At 35.0% G+C, this 15,341-nt stretch overlaps 1 protein-coding gene across 2 annotated transcripts in view; it reads right to left on the bottom strand.

The window, feature by feature from the left end:
- Window positions 1–7,207: 7,207 nt before the first annotated feature.
- Window positions 7,208–15,341, bottom strand: part of SIEL (ARM repeat superfamily protein) — a 105,100-nt gene continuing 96,966 nt past the window's right edge. For both annotated transcript variants that reach the window (XM_089827086.1, XM_089827085.1), the window contains 2 exons: window positions 8,542–9,098; window positions 7,208–8,163 (listed from right to left, as the gene is read on the bottom strand). In XM_089827086.1, the coding sequence (XP_089683212.1) occupies window positions 7,251–8,163; window positions 8,542–9,098 (1,470 nt within the window). In that variant the 3' untranslated portion in view covers window positions 7,208–7,250. The remainder of the gene's footprint in view (window positions 8,164–8,541; window positions 9,099–15,341) is intronic.

The following is a 15,341-nucleotide window of genomic DNA, read 5'->3' as shown; positions in this document are numbered from 1 at the left end:
GAATGAAAATATAAATCAAATTGAGAATAACAATACATGGACACTGGCATCGAGACCCAAAGACAAAAATGTGAATGGAACCAAGTGGATTTGTAGGAACAAATTGAATGAGAAAGGAGAAGTTGAGAGGAACAAGGCCAGACTTGTTTGTAAAGGTTATGCACAGAAAGGAGGAATTGATTACGGTGAGACCTTTGCACCTATAGCGAGATTGGAAGGAGTTAGAACTCTTTTGGCTTATGCAACTTACAATAGATTTCAAATCTATCAAATGGATGTTAAGTATGCATTTCTGAATGGAGTATTGGAAGAAGAGGTTTACATTGAACAACCTAAAGGATTTGTGGAGCCAAATAAGAAGCACCTAGTATGTAACTTGAACAAAGCACTATATGGATTGAAATAAGCACGGAGAGCATAGTATGAAAAGGTTGTATTCATATTTGATCAAGATTTGATTTGTTAGAATAAGTGAAAATAGTAACTTGTACTTGAAAAGTGAAGCTGAAAACAAGGTCCTAATTGCTAAAATATTTGTTAATGATATAGTATTTGGTTGTAATGATCTATTGTGCAAATCATTTGTTGATCAAATAAGCAAAGGATTTGAGATGTCTATGTTTGGTAAGATTAAGTTTTTCATTGGTTTACAAGTTCTCAAACACAAGGAGGTATATACGTGACCCAATCTAAGTACATAAATGAGATATTGAAGACATTTGCTCTGGATGAGTCAAAGCCAACTAGAACACCTATGTTCAATAGATGCAAATTATCTAAGGAAGACAACACTACTAAAGTGAATGAAACACAATATATATCAATGATTGACAAATTGCAATATGTTCTACATTGCAGACCTAATATTGCATATGCAGTTGGTATAGTAGCAAGATTTTCATCTAATCCTAAGAAGACACATATGACTGCAGTTAAGAGAATATTTGAATATTTGAAAGGAACAGAAGACTATGGACTATGGGAGAAGAAAGAAGATGATTTTGAGCTTAGAGTTTATATTGATGTTGATTGGGTAGAAAATGTTGATGACAGAAAGAGCACTAGTGGTGTAGCTTTCTTTTTAGGAGAAATGTTGATTACATAGCTGAGCAATAGAAAAAGTTGTATATCACAATCTACTATTGAAGTTGGGTATGTTGTTGCTATTAACAGTTCAAATATAGTTTGGATCAAGCAATTGTTGGAAGGTATGCAAGAGGAAGTCACCGAACCTATTACTATCTATTGTGATAGCACAAGTGCAATTAACATATCAAAGAATCATGTGATGCATGCAAAAATCAACCACATATATATCAAGTATCATTACTTGAAGGAGCAAGTTCAAGAGAAAATAGTAAGACTGGAGTATGTGAATTCTAAGGAACAAATTCCAATTATTCACAAAGCCATTGCCTAAGGATGCTTTTTAGTATCTGAGAGGTAAATTAGGGGTCCTTCCCCTATCCAAGATTCACTAAGCAAGGATGCATGTCGCATCACTTCATAGATTATTAGAATATCTTTATGGAGTTGATGCAAGATGGAGTTGATGCAAGAGTTCACTCATTAAGGACTTTTTCCTAAAGTTGTGAAAGTGATTACAATGAAGCAAATGAAATCAATACATGCAAGGTATAAGATATAACTACAAGATTTTATCATTGAAACTTATACTTACCTTTGGCATTTTTGTCAAAGGGTTAGATGCATAAAGTTAAGGGGAGATGTATGCTTGTGAAACAAAAGAGAAACACTCAAGGGAGATGAAGCAGAATAAGAAGTTGATGTATATGTATAGTCAAATGGAGAATTCTACAAGTTGTTGATGTTGTTGAACAGAGGAGTACACCCAAAGGGGGAGAGATTGTCAAAATAGATCGAGATGGAGCTGAAGAACGTGATGTTGAACTTGTTGTAGAGAATCTGAATAAAGTCAGATAAGTTGAATATGTGTTGGTATTTGATGTTTCATAATGTAATGTCTTATGTGTTGTCATCAATGTCAAGGGGGGAGATTGTTAGTCCCAACTGATACTATTGTTAATGTATGTGAAAGAGTCATATCAGTTGTTATGTTGTCATTGATATCAAACCTTAGTTGGTTAGACATTGTGCTAATTCAGTAGAGTGTCATATCATTTGATTGATGAAGAGGATTTGAAGGTGTGATGATGTAAGCATTGGTGAGTATGGTATTCAATGTGCACTTGAATGAGTTAGACTCTAACAGTATAATGTTGGTTTGGTTGTTTGACATAATTTGATTAAGTGTTGAGATCATGTATAAGCAAGACAGTTTGGTTGGTGAATGGAGAACCACACTATTAACCAAGCTATTACAGTTATCACTCAGAACTTGATGAAGATGTGAAGAATATCTAATGTCAACCAAGTAATTTCAATGTTAACCAAGACTATTGTTCATCAAGCAAGATGTAATGTTGACTGAGCATGAATAGGAAGAACAAGATTTAATCTAAGGCTGACATTTGATGAAAATAAAAATTGTTTGAGAAGTTTCAAAAATAAGGATGAAGTTTTTTATGAGATTAAACGTTGGAGACATTCAAAGAAGATCTAATGAAGGAGATTTGACAATTGGAAATAGAGTACAATGTTGAAAGTGGAAGTATATTTCTCGAGCATCTAGATTCATTGAATGTGAATTCAATGAAGATCTAATAATTGTGATTAAGCAGCAAAACTTGGAAGTTTGTAGAGGAATGAAAAAATATTTCTATTTAATGGATGAACACAATGTTTATTATTGTTGATTAAGTTGGTGTTGATGATTATGTTGATGCTTTTAAAGAAGTAAAGGATAACCAAACAGAGTTGGATTGTGAAGATCAAGCAAGGAAAGTGCTACATTGATGTGTACATAGAGTGTGTGAATCAGTCAAGAAGGGATTAGAAGTTAAAAGAGGAAAGAAATTGAGTTACATAGAAATCTAAACAAGTGAGGTAGTGTTAAAAACTAACAAATCATTTGATTGTTACTCTCTAATTATTATAGTAGAAAATCTCTTAACTAAGTGGACCTAACAACCCTTTGAAATCCTATATGGTGACATTCTTTTGAATGTTTTGTAAGCCCTTTAGAGCGGGGCATTCTTTAGAAGTTTTAAGAGATGAACAATGTCTAGATGATCTTTGGTGAAAATCCTCTAACAAGGTCACATTAACAATGTCTATGTAACCTTTAACAAGGTTGGCTCCTAACAAAGCTCACTTCAGAAGAGTGAAAATTTTGGGTTGTCAGTTCTCAAGTGGTTTTTCTATTTACAAGTTTCCATATTAAATACTTGTGTCATATTATGTGGATGTTAATTATATTGTAAGTTTATTTCATGTTTATCGTTTCTTTCTACAACTCAATATAAGTTGAAAGATAACTCTGATACTCGATATATTAAGTTGACAGTTTAAAGAAAAGTTTATATCAATTTATGTTTTGTTGTTAGATCTAGTTACCGAGCTTATGATTTGAAAGATTAAAGTGTTTATAAAACATGTAGGATTAATGGTTATAACTAATTCACTCCCCGCCACATCCAGTTATCTAACAGACAATATTGCCAAGAGATTTGGAATGAAATGCTTCAAGGTAAACCATATTCAAGTCAAGGACAATGAAGTCCCAAAAGGTTTTGTAAAATTCACATGTAAATCCATCACTCCCGAGATGTTTATCATCTTCCATGGAAAAGGCGGCTTTCTTGAGGTGACGGATGGTGAGCATTTTCTCTTAGAAAGTGTGACATTCAGCCACAAGTTAGTTTAGGTATCAACAATACAATCTTTCAAAGCTTGGTCCCTGATAAACGAACTTCCCTGTGATGTGAACACCTTCTCATAATGTCAAACAAAAGCTTGAAGAATGTCAGGAAGTTCAAAGAGAAACTCCTGACCTTCCTTGATTCCTTTTGATCCCAACAAAGGTATGGCGAGCTTTGAGAACTTGAATGAAATCTTTGGAAGCTTGGTCTCGCACCTCAAGCCAGTGAAGGCAAGCCTTGATCTAAGCTCCCCTAGCAACATAGTTGTCTGCAGCTTGCTTCTAGTGGTGGAGATTAGCAAGTTGAAGTTGCAAGCTCATATCAAACAGATTCATGGCCAAGGCCTTAGAAGCAGCACAAAGATCTTTAGTAGTTCCATTGAATGTCAATGATACATAGCAAGTTGTCTATCATAAATGCAAAGATACCTTGTCATCTGGGTGATGGCATCATCCCACTATTGAATCCAACCATAATGGTTGTGAGCCCGACGCTCCAAATTCTAGACATGTAAAATATGAGGCGTAGTGGTTTCAAGACCAAGAAGTAATGTGTTTAGAAAATAATACGTTTTAGAAGGATGCATCTTAGTTGTCTGCCATACAATAGTAAATAGAATGGGATAGTGGTCTAACAAAGTCACATCAATCAAAGGAATGACAAGTAATTCCTAACCTTCAATAGAAAGAGAAAAAAGATTAAGCAGAAATCATAGCATGATCAAGCAGCTTAAATATCATGTCAAAGCCGACTCTAAAATTGGACCAAGTGTGTCAAACCCACCAAAATGGCTTCGGTTGGCATTGAAATAAAAAATGTTCAACTTAGTATGCATGTAGTACCAAGCCACTCTTTCCCCAATTGTCTATCTGAAAGACAAAATCGTGTCATTGTCAGAAGTCAACTCAACCGTATTGAAGTCCCCACATATAACCCAAGTGGCTCTGTTAAATTTGTTTCATCTATATATTTTATTAAGATCTAACTTGACATTTATTTACTTTTGAGAGCCATGGCCTGTGTTGCTGCCTTTTCATATGACGACTTCTTATTTGAAACCTTCCAAAATAGGCTTGAATATTGTATTGCATGTAGAACTATAATTTTGCATTGCACATTGTGATTGCAAGTTCCAGTCATCTAATGGAATGAGAAAGCTTTTCACATGATAGTCTACCAAACCTACCAAATGATAACTCTTTTATACAATCACTTTCTGCAAAAATTGAGGTAGCAATCGCTTATTTCCATATGTTAATGCCTGTATGTTTTAAGGGCATCTCTAGGTAGGTGAGTGGGAACGTTGATGTGGGATGGAGAGAAGTAACTTGCATCCTACAATACAAGTCATGATTATTTGTTTTAATCATTTAATAGAATGAACAATTTTTTAAGAGAATGTCCATTTAAATGCTGCCTAATAATAACTCTGCTTATGCAATTACACCTCGAAAAATTGAGGTAGCCATCTCGTATAATCACTTTTTGTTAAAATTTATATATCAATCTCATAAATTTCCATTGCAACCTGTTTGTATAAATGCTCTGAGTGGATGTCTAGGATTATTGGTGTGGGACGGAGAGAGTTTATCATTTCTCGGTTTTTTTATTTTATTTTTTCTTGTTTCCTGTGTTGTTCCATGTCTAGAGTTCGATCCCTGTTGGTGTAAGTGGTATAATCATATTCTTCGTGTGAGTCTATTGCATGCACAGATTTTTGTGGATTATGGTTTGTCATGGCTACATTTTGTTTGATATGTATAGCAGTCTCAGTAAGTCACTATATCCCACTCGTCTGTATCAGATTTACATACACCTCTATGGGGCAAGAATTGGATGTACTAACAAACCCATTTTAACCTCAAGAAATTACTGACTTTAGAATGCAACATATGTTGTCTATAAATAAGAGAATCATAAATTTCATAATTGTTAGCACTTGAAAAAACTTATGGTAGTGGATCCTAACATATGAAAACAGTATGGAGGGTGACAGATTTTTTTAAGGGAAAAATTGGCAGTCTATCTAGATTTATCATCTGACAACAATACGTTGTGAGCCTCAATATCTCTAAACATATGATATTGATGCGGCCTCTTGGAGGCTGGAGGCAGAAGCGGATACAGATGTGTGCCGGATGCAACCAGAAGCCCTGTGGGTGCTTCTCGGAAGCCATCCACAGGCTCCCACATAATGGCTTCCAGACACATATGAGAGCTTGTGGATGGCTTCCGGTCACATCCAGAGGCACCCTCGGGAAAATTTCAAATGTCTAACAGATTTTAATTTGCACACATGATTTGGTTAAGAAACTTGACTGGTCCTGCCTTTGTGCATGTGTTACATTTTGGACAGAGTGGGCATAACTTTTAGCATTGCTCTTGTTTGGTTTCCATGAGTTCAGATTGCATCAATACATAGAAGAAATGCACTGCAAAGGGAAGAACACAAATTTTAAAGTGATCAATTTTTATGTCTTTTTTCAAAATTCCAAATGTCTTACAGATTTAAACTTGTGAATGATGAAGAGATGTGTCGATTATGCTTGGTCACTCTGGAGATTTTTTTGCGTGCATGATTGGAACTAAGTATAATATCATATGTCATTCGGTAAATTTTTATGTTTTCATTTGAAGCTTAGTAACTTACTATTTAAAATATGCAGAAAATCAACAACACAAAGGAATGGTCTGATAAACCCAACAGAGTCTTGCAGTAGGAAGCCAAATCTGACATGATTTAGTTAGGTCCTTGTGCTCAACTGTTACAGGATCTTCATCATTGATTACAATGACACTTTTGTCACAGTACGATAAAACTTCTATTCCCAAAAACCCAACTGCACTATGAACTGAAAGAAATCACACTCATACTAACAAATGATTTGTTTTTGTATATTTCTTGTATTTCTCTGCGCGTGCATGCACACACACACACATGCTTCCTCCCGCATCTGCATCCAAAAATAAATAAATAAATCCTGCGTCTGCTTCCTGAATCGGCTACTTAGCTTGATACAATAGCACGTAGAATTGAAAATAAGCAGTAATAGCAAAGTTGTATAACAGTACACGTCATAACAGTCCAAGTGTATGACAAACAATTGTCAGCATGAAAAACAATGTAGAGTTGTTTCAAGTAAAACCGCATAAAACAAAAGTAAATATGCCCCGGCGCCTGTTAAGCAAATATCCATGTCAAATATTTTTCAATACTTGTGAACAAACCCAAAAATCCATTATCCCATATCTAGAATTAATATGTACTTCAATTTTCTATTAACCGGTTAACTAATCAATTTTGATTGTGTGGCTACCATTGTCATTGCAAAATCTTTCAACTAGATATCATATACAGCGAATGAAAAATAAACTGATTCAGACAAGGAAACAAATTTTTGTGTATCATAAATGCATAGGCACTGTTTCTAGAGAAGGATGAAAATTTCATATACACGATTTTTCTTATCAAACAGATGCAACCAAATTAATTTTTTCCACATTGGATAGTAATACAAGATCCCCTTTTGGACCAGCCTGATATGATAAGACACACTCATTATCAAAGGGACACTCCATCATGACAGAAATTTCTAGGTAACATGAAGCAACTTTTACTGTGGAATAAAATGGTAAAGTGATTGTACCCTGTTTTAATCCTCCATCAAGACCTTGAAAATTGCTGACATCTATGAGATCATATTGTATTGATTTGCCTAGAACCATTACCAACCAAATGCTGCACTCACTTGTTACATTATGCAATGTCATGTGCACTGTGATCCCAATAGGCAATCCTGGTATGAACGTAAAAGGTTGCTCATAGCAACTATTGGGAACAATTAAAACTGCTCTAATTTCTTCAAGTTCTTCTCCCAGGGGAATGGACCGTATGGGAAAGTGTTCAGGCAGTTCTTGAACAAGTTTTGGGAAAAATAATGATTTGGTATTTTCATCAAAAAGTGGTTTCTTGATTTTCCATAAAAACGAAGAATGGTTCAATCCATCCCCTTTATAGAGAAGCTCAGCAGAACGAATTAAGGATGTCAATCTTTTCAATGTACAAGGCACATTTACTCCTGACAAGGACAGCCTCAAAACATAAATAATACCATTAAGCTCAAGTATGCGCATCTCCTGTTCTTCAGATAACCTGAGATAACAATTTTTCATTCTTTTTACTGTCTTCTCTATTTTTTTCAGAATGCACTGTGATGCGTCTATTCCAGATGGAGATATTTGTTGGCAGTTTGTAGGCGTCAAGTTGGCCCAAACCTTAAGTAAGAAATAAATGGAACGTATATAGAGAGAAGCAAAAGATATCACTGACATGGGCTCTGCAAGTTTTCTTTCAATCTTTCGCAATGCTTCTCTGCACTTACTGTTTTCATCAAACTGTGAGAATATACTTAAATGAATTCCAGGCAAAGGAAACATACAAGACAAAGAATCTTAAAAATGAATTACAGTGACCTTTATCCCATCCACAAACTACTACACTTATAATGCTTAATTATATACCAACCCACCTGATATTAAGATGGGTGTGTAGCATGTACTTTAACTCATTTATTAGGTTTACACAAAGTATTTATGACATCCAAGAAGCATTAAAAGTGATGCAATTAAAAGGAATTATATTGCATAAATGCACACAATAATATGCATGAAAGAACCTAATAATTTACTGATACATAAGTCTGCAGATAAATGAAGAGGTCAGACCACACAACAGAAAAGTTCAAGGGATGGTTCTCACCTCAAATTCTTGAGGGCGCCAATTAATCCCTTTTGCTTAAGAAAAGACCAAGTCCCTGAAACTGTCTTGAGAATATTTGCAGCTGAATATAGGATCTCACTTTGGTCTGAAGAATGACCTTTCTCTTTTTTCTTTTCAGAAATGTCAGAGACATTTTCTGATGCTTCCGAATTAAACAATTTGTTTGCAGGTCCATCCTCCATATCTATAGCCTTGATATTTGCTCCTGATTCATTTGTTTCACTTCCAAAGTTTTCATCACTTGTAAGGCCCACGCCATTTCCCTCTTCATCATTTGGAGTTTTGGACAATGATGCAACCATCTCACAATTGCTCTGTTTATCATCTACTTGTGAATTTTTCATGTTTGCACTTGCAGTTGATCCAAACAGAGTGAGAGGAAACTTGTGATGGAAATAGTTTGCATATGAAATCAACTTTTGGGGAATTTGAAAGCCGATTCCGACATTTGAGATTTGTGCTGCCAACATTAAGATCAACAATGCTGGGATGTGAGGATGATCCAAACCTGATTCTCCATTTGAATAAGATGTTAACTGCAGTCATGGACCACATATCACTATTTGAAAACCTCTTCTAAAAAACTATAAATATCCATCTTAACATAAAGTTTTAAAACCAATAGCATCACTGCCTTTGCCTTAAAGTGAACCAATTATTGTTAATTATTCCTTCTCTCCAGACACAACATGAGCCAAATCAAAATCAAAATAACAGAAGATAGCAGAAACACAGAAGCTGCTAACATAATTGGTTTCAAAACGTTCTATGCTATTACTGAGCAATTTTTTCAACAGAGAGTATGGGGTTATACAATGAAATATATGGGAAGATGGTGCAAGAAGGCTTATTGAAAGCATATAATCATTTAGTATCTAGGGGTATTAGATTAATTCATGTTAGTCATATAAGTCAATTTTACTTTAACTTTTATGTTTAATTAACCTTGGATTTAATGTGTCCGGTTAGAATAGTTCGAACCTGGAATCAAGCTTAAGAAAACATTAGGAGTTTTCCTAGTATGTAGAACTACTAGAGCTTTTGATGACTCAGACAATTCAATACAAACGTTATCAAGTATTCTGTTTATATACTGTTTTCTGTGGGCTAATCATAGGCATACTCAACCCGAACAGTGAGTTTAAAAGGAGCAGATTGAAGACATTAGCAATAAAAAAATATTGCAAACAAAGTTGAGTTTAAAAGATTTTGAAGAATTGTTGTATCAAGAATGAGTAAAGTCTTTAGTACAATGATGATGAAAATTTAGCTGATGAAAAGGCAGAAGTAAACAGTGAAAACATTAGAGATAAAAAGTTGCAAGAAATCGAGATAAAAAGAAAAAGAGATGCATTCACAACCTAAAACATAGGGAAAACAGAAATTGCTTTTGTCAAATTACTCTTATAATGAAAGACTAAGTTGCCAGTTCAGGTTTGGATTCAGGGATCCAGTTCGCCAGTTTGGCCAAATTTTCTTTTGGGCAAACGGGGTGGGGAGTGTTCAATTAGTACAAAAAACAGAAAAACACTCAAACAACAGAAATAAAAATTCATAATATTGATTGTAATCAAGTTAAAAGTAGTGTTAAGGATTTAGAAAAGAATAACTACGTGAGCAGATTTTGGTCTTGGTTTATGTCTAGGTGAACCAGGACCAAAACAAGGGTTGAACTAGGACCAGAACCCAGGACTGCAGGGAAAAACCTGGTAACTTAAATAAAAGTTAGCCTCAACAGTTAATAAAATTTAGAACAAACAGGTGGAGGTACGCTGAATGTCTATTGATAGAGGGCTATCTTGCCTCTTCGGATTTGCATTCAGATTTAGGTTCAAGAACCAGGTTTACTGTTATGGAAAAAAAATTCCATAGCTTTTGGGTTCTTTAGTGCAGAAACAATGGAATACATGTGTATGTGTGTATTTATATGCAGTCTACAAGCATGAATTAGGACTAGAATGTCATGTTATCATATAAACAACAATAATACCACAAACTTGTAATCTTACCATCATAGTGTCATATACTTCAACAACCACACCAGGACCAGTACCGGGGTGAACCAGACTGGTATTAGGTGCTCCAGGGGGCAAACCCTGTAACTAAGATTGTGGACAATCACACAATGGATTGCTATGTTATATTTGGAACCTTCTTTTAAAGACTAATAAAATTCAGTCCTCTTTCTGTTAAGGTTTTTTTTTTTTTTTTTTGCATGATACATTATTGTCTCATGTTCTATGGATGTCTACAATTTTCTTTCTCTGTTCATAGTCAAGTGATTTGATACACCAAGTATATCTCTAATTTGATTACATAATTTGAAATTCTATTACAATCTATCTACTGAAGATGCAACCCCTGCATTTCTACATCTCATCCCCTATTGGAAACATTTCAAGCATGCACAGAGTCCTGAAAACATCCCACAACCATCCCCAATTCTCTGAAAAATACAAAAATGTTTCCAAGGCATCAAATAAAAAAATTAGGAAAGCATTGGGGGCAATAGCTATGACCTAGACAAATAAAGAAAATAGAAGATAAACACATTCAAAGGAGACAAACCCTATTTGGAAGCATTCCAATAGGCCTTGTTGATATCTTATTAAATTTTTACAGAACAGTGCTTATTCCATGTTCATTTGTTGATATTTGGGTTTTCTTCTGTATATACTTGATGTGTATGTACTGTGTTGATGCAAAACCAAGGACTACAAGAAATGACTGAATGCAGAACAAAAAGCAATTCATTTATCATGCCATCTGGAAGTCTATTATATAAGGCATGTCCTCTGAACATCATTTAGCTAGAACTGCAGCATGCAGTCTGTACTGATTACATATAAAAACAGTTTTCTTTAATGGCAAACACTCAATTTATTCATTTCATTTCGCTAAGGATGCTATAAGACGGTCTTTTTCCATTTTTCCTCAGACAACATTGGTCAAACTCACACACTCACACAGACAGACTCTACTTCCACCAAGATCTGCAATTGGGTCTTTCTATCAAAAACAACCCATCACGGACCACATCCCTGCAAAAATTTATATATACATAGATAATCACATCCCTCGGGCATTCTGTTGTAATCTTTTATGATGAAAGGAATGAAATTCTAATTAACTTGTTCCCACTCGCGAGATCTAAGTTCAAGTCTAATTTTATGTAATAAAGCTTTGTAATGTGTTTGATGAATGTCATATCAATTTTATCATACAAAGCTTTTTGCCCTTTTCAAAGACAAAATTGGCCAAGCTCCCACTCTCAACACAGACAGGCTATACCCCCACCAAGATCTGAAATTGCATCTCTCTTAGTAACAACCCATCACAACTCCTAGACCACATCCCTACAAACATGTGTGTGTATATGTATGTATGTAATCACATCTCTTGGATATTTTATTGAAATTTTTTAATAAAATATTGAACATCAACAATAAAAGCAATAATTTTTTGTTAATTTGTTTCTTCTCATGTGAAATCTGAATTCAACTCTAACATTATGTAATAAGGCTTTGTAATGTGTTTGATGAATGCCTCAGTATTATCATAAAAATATTTGAAATTTCGTACCTTTATAAATTTTTCTTGAGTGGTACAATCCTAGTACAAGGATGGGTACAGGTTTGGTGTTCTAATACACCAATACAACATTTTTTTCTTTTGGTATGGTACAAGTACAATTTTGTATGTATATTGGCAATAAATGAAAGAGTTAAATACCTCACATATTCATAATTCATTATTTCTCAAATGTCAATACAAAATGAAATCACAGTCAGTTTTCAATAATTTTCATATTATTCTTAATCGTCTCTTTAATATGAACCACAATCAACCACTCTGATTAGCCATGTCAATATAGAAACTGCCTAATCTATAATGATTTCAGTAAGTTGTGTGACAGGGTATAAGCTAACATGCTCCAGTTAGATGCCAATTTCCTAATCTCCCTTTGAATCAAAAGACCAAATCTTAAGATTTTTTGCTCCAAGTCAGTTGCACTTAATTGAGTAGATAAAGGAGTATATATGTAACAAGCTATTTTTCCAATCCAAAATTAAAAATTATATCATCATTAAAATGTGTTGATTTCCATATTAACAATTTGCATTCAACTTCTTATTTCTCCATTTAATGTTTAAACCCCTTATAACTTTGGAAATCAAACGTTTATTTGCTTCTTGTGTTTTGTGCAAGGAATAGGAATCATACAACATAAACAAGAAAGAAACCACAATAATATGCAAAGTGGACAATGAACTGCTGCCGATAAAATGTTATTTTCAGAATTTAATTAAATCAAATACATGGCAGATTATCAACTTACTAATTACTCCAATATCATTGACATAATACTCCAGCCCATGCTTTCGAATTTGCTGCTACAGTGACGTGAATAGTACCATGTGAATAGTGCCAGGTGAATAGCGTCACGTGAAGAGTTCCGCATGAACAGTGCTGCTACAGTACTTTGTCTTTCAAACAGTCCACTACCTTCATAAAATCATTCCCTCAAAGCGGCATAAGAGTCAGACAAGTAGTGAAGAAGATATGAGCAAAATATCAAATCCACCTGTAGCTAGAAATGCAATCAAACTGCCTGATAGTGAAGCTGATAGCAATGGATTCCAAAGGCCAAACCCCAAGGGAATGACATCTAGAATGTCATAAGAGAGAATAGACGTCCTCTAATGCCAAGAGCGGATCTGCAACTCACACACCAATTTCTTCTCATATTCAACATGCCGAACAAGGGCCACAAGCTCTCCTTTTTATTTCTACTTCATAGGGTCAACCCACTTTTCACAAAATAACACCTTATGTCTCCCTTGGGCTTCCCTTTTCCAAAACACAACCCAACATGAATAATATTAAAGTAGCACTTTATTATTTTCACATTTAATTTAAATGTTACTTGAATAAACTTCAAGCATTAAAATAAAATAGTAATTGGGCTCGGAATAATATGAGTGATAACTTGTCAGAAAGCTCTCATCAAGGAGCATCAAAACCAATCACTAATTTTGACATCGCCCGTGCTCTATTGACTTACTAAAAATAGTAAGTTTGCCCAATCACCATGTAAATCAAGTCCATTCTAGCCCGAACTGGAAATGACTAGGCCAACATCTCAAGATCCCACTGACCTCTTTGTTAGCCTCCGAGACCACACAAAAATAGGCTAACAGTCACACAACTGAACAATTGCTAAAGTGGGGACATTATATAGAACAATTACCTCTCTGTTGTTCTAAGACACCGACAATGTTATCATTATAAGTTATTATATATATGTATATATATAAATATATGATGTCACCGTGATACTCTGATGATATCTATAATCATATATATATATATATATATATATATATATATATATATATATATATATACGTGTGCGTATACAGAGGGAATATGATGTTGGAAATAAATCATATGTATTCTCTAAATCACACACATATATAGATGTACTCATACATATAGGTACGATTATAGATATAACAAAATAACATGATGATACATTATATTTAAATTATATACACATATACATATATATATTGTTTTTTATTTTATTTTATAAACTTTATAATTCCTCTCGTTAAGAGGTGGCCATCTCAAGTTGGTGTCCATCTTTTAAAACCAAGGATCTTTCAAAATTGATGACCTTTTAAAACCAATATCATGGTACGGAGTCGGAAAACTATAAGACTCCATGGTTGCAGATGAACAAAGATGGTATTACTATTGCGCGTAACTTCAGACCAGTTTAATATTGCTATTTTCATTTCTTCTTTTAGGGTCAGGAGTTTGAGATTACTTCCTCTTATATGTATCTCGGTGTGAAGTTCTCGGGGCCGTGCTTTAGCTTGAGACCAGCTATTCAGTCCAAAGGTAGTAAGGGCATGGGTTCCCTTGCTTTGCTGGAAAGACAGTGCTTCGGGCATCATTTCTAGGATATTTCATCCAAGTTGTCCCTTTTTGACTCCTTGGTCCGTTTGACAGTTCTTTATAGCTTGGTGGCTTGGGGGCCTTCTCTTATTGCTTCTGATTGGGCTTCTATAGAGAGGGTCCAGATGTTGATGTTACGTCGTATCATAAGATGTCACAAACTCACCCCTTACAGCATTGTCTCAGCCGAGTTTGGAGCTCACCCTCTTAAACTTGCCATCATTTTTTACTTGATTTGGTTTCTTCATTAGCTTCGTGGTTTTATGGATTCAAGGGTTGACCAGCACAGATACTCTCATCTAGCATACTGTTCTTTTGTTGACATAATAAGATCTGACACCTCTACTAGATCTCGTTGTTGGTACGCCCAAGCCACCTCTTTGTTGGATTCAATTGGTATTGAGATAGATCGTCTTCCTCCTCATCAGTTTTCACTTGATGCTCCTGCTTATCTTCTCCCCTCACGTCAGTAGTTGAACGAGCATGTCAAACAGGATATTACAAACAGCAAATTTCTACTACCTAGAGTAATCCCCCAGGAGGTCTTCGACCTAGGATGGCCATCTATGCTAAGCATTTTCTTGTGATTTAGGATGGTATTATTGCTCCCCCTGCTTCTCCATCGGCGTTGGAGTCACGCCTTATGGTTTTCTCTAGGCTCATTCAGGGTTGGTTCTCACCGCCTCTAGGCTCAAACTAATCACCATATGGATCGAGTGGATCGGATATGTCAGTTGTGTACTTTAGCAGAGGTTGAGGCAGAAATCCACTTCATTTTTCGATGTCCTCTTTACTATGAGATTAGAGGGAGATTT

Source organism: Cupressus sempervirens, chromosome 4 (genome assembly GCF_028749045.1).
Source record: "Cupressus sempervirens isolate cs-2001-9-10 chromosome 4, ASM2874904v1, whole genome shotgun sequence".
NCBI classification, from domain to species: domain Eukaryota; kingdom Viridiplantae; phylum Streptophyta; class Pinopsida; order Cupressales; family Cupressaceae; genus Cupressus; species Cupressus sempervirens.
The sequence above is the reverse complement of the archived record's forward strand: the minus strand, read 5'-3'. Positions and strand labels throughout refer to the sequence as shown.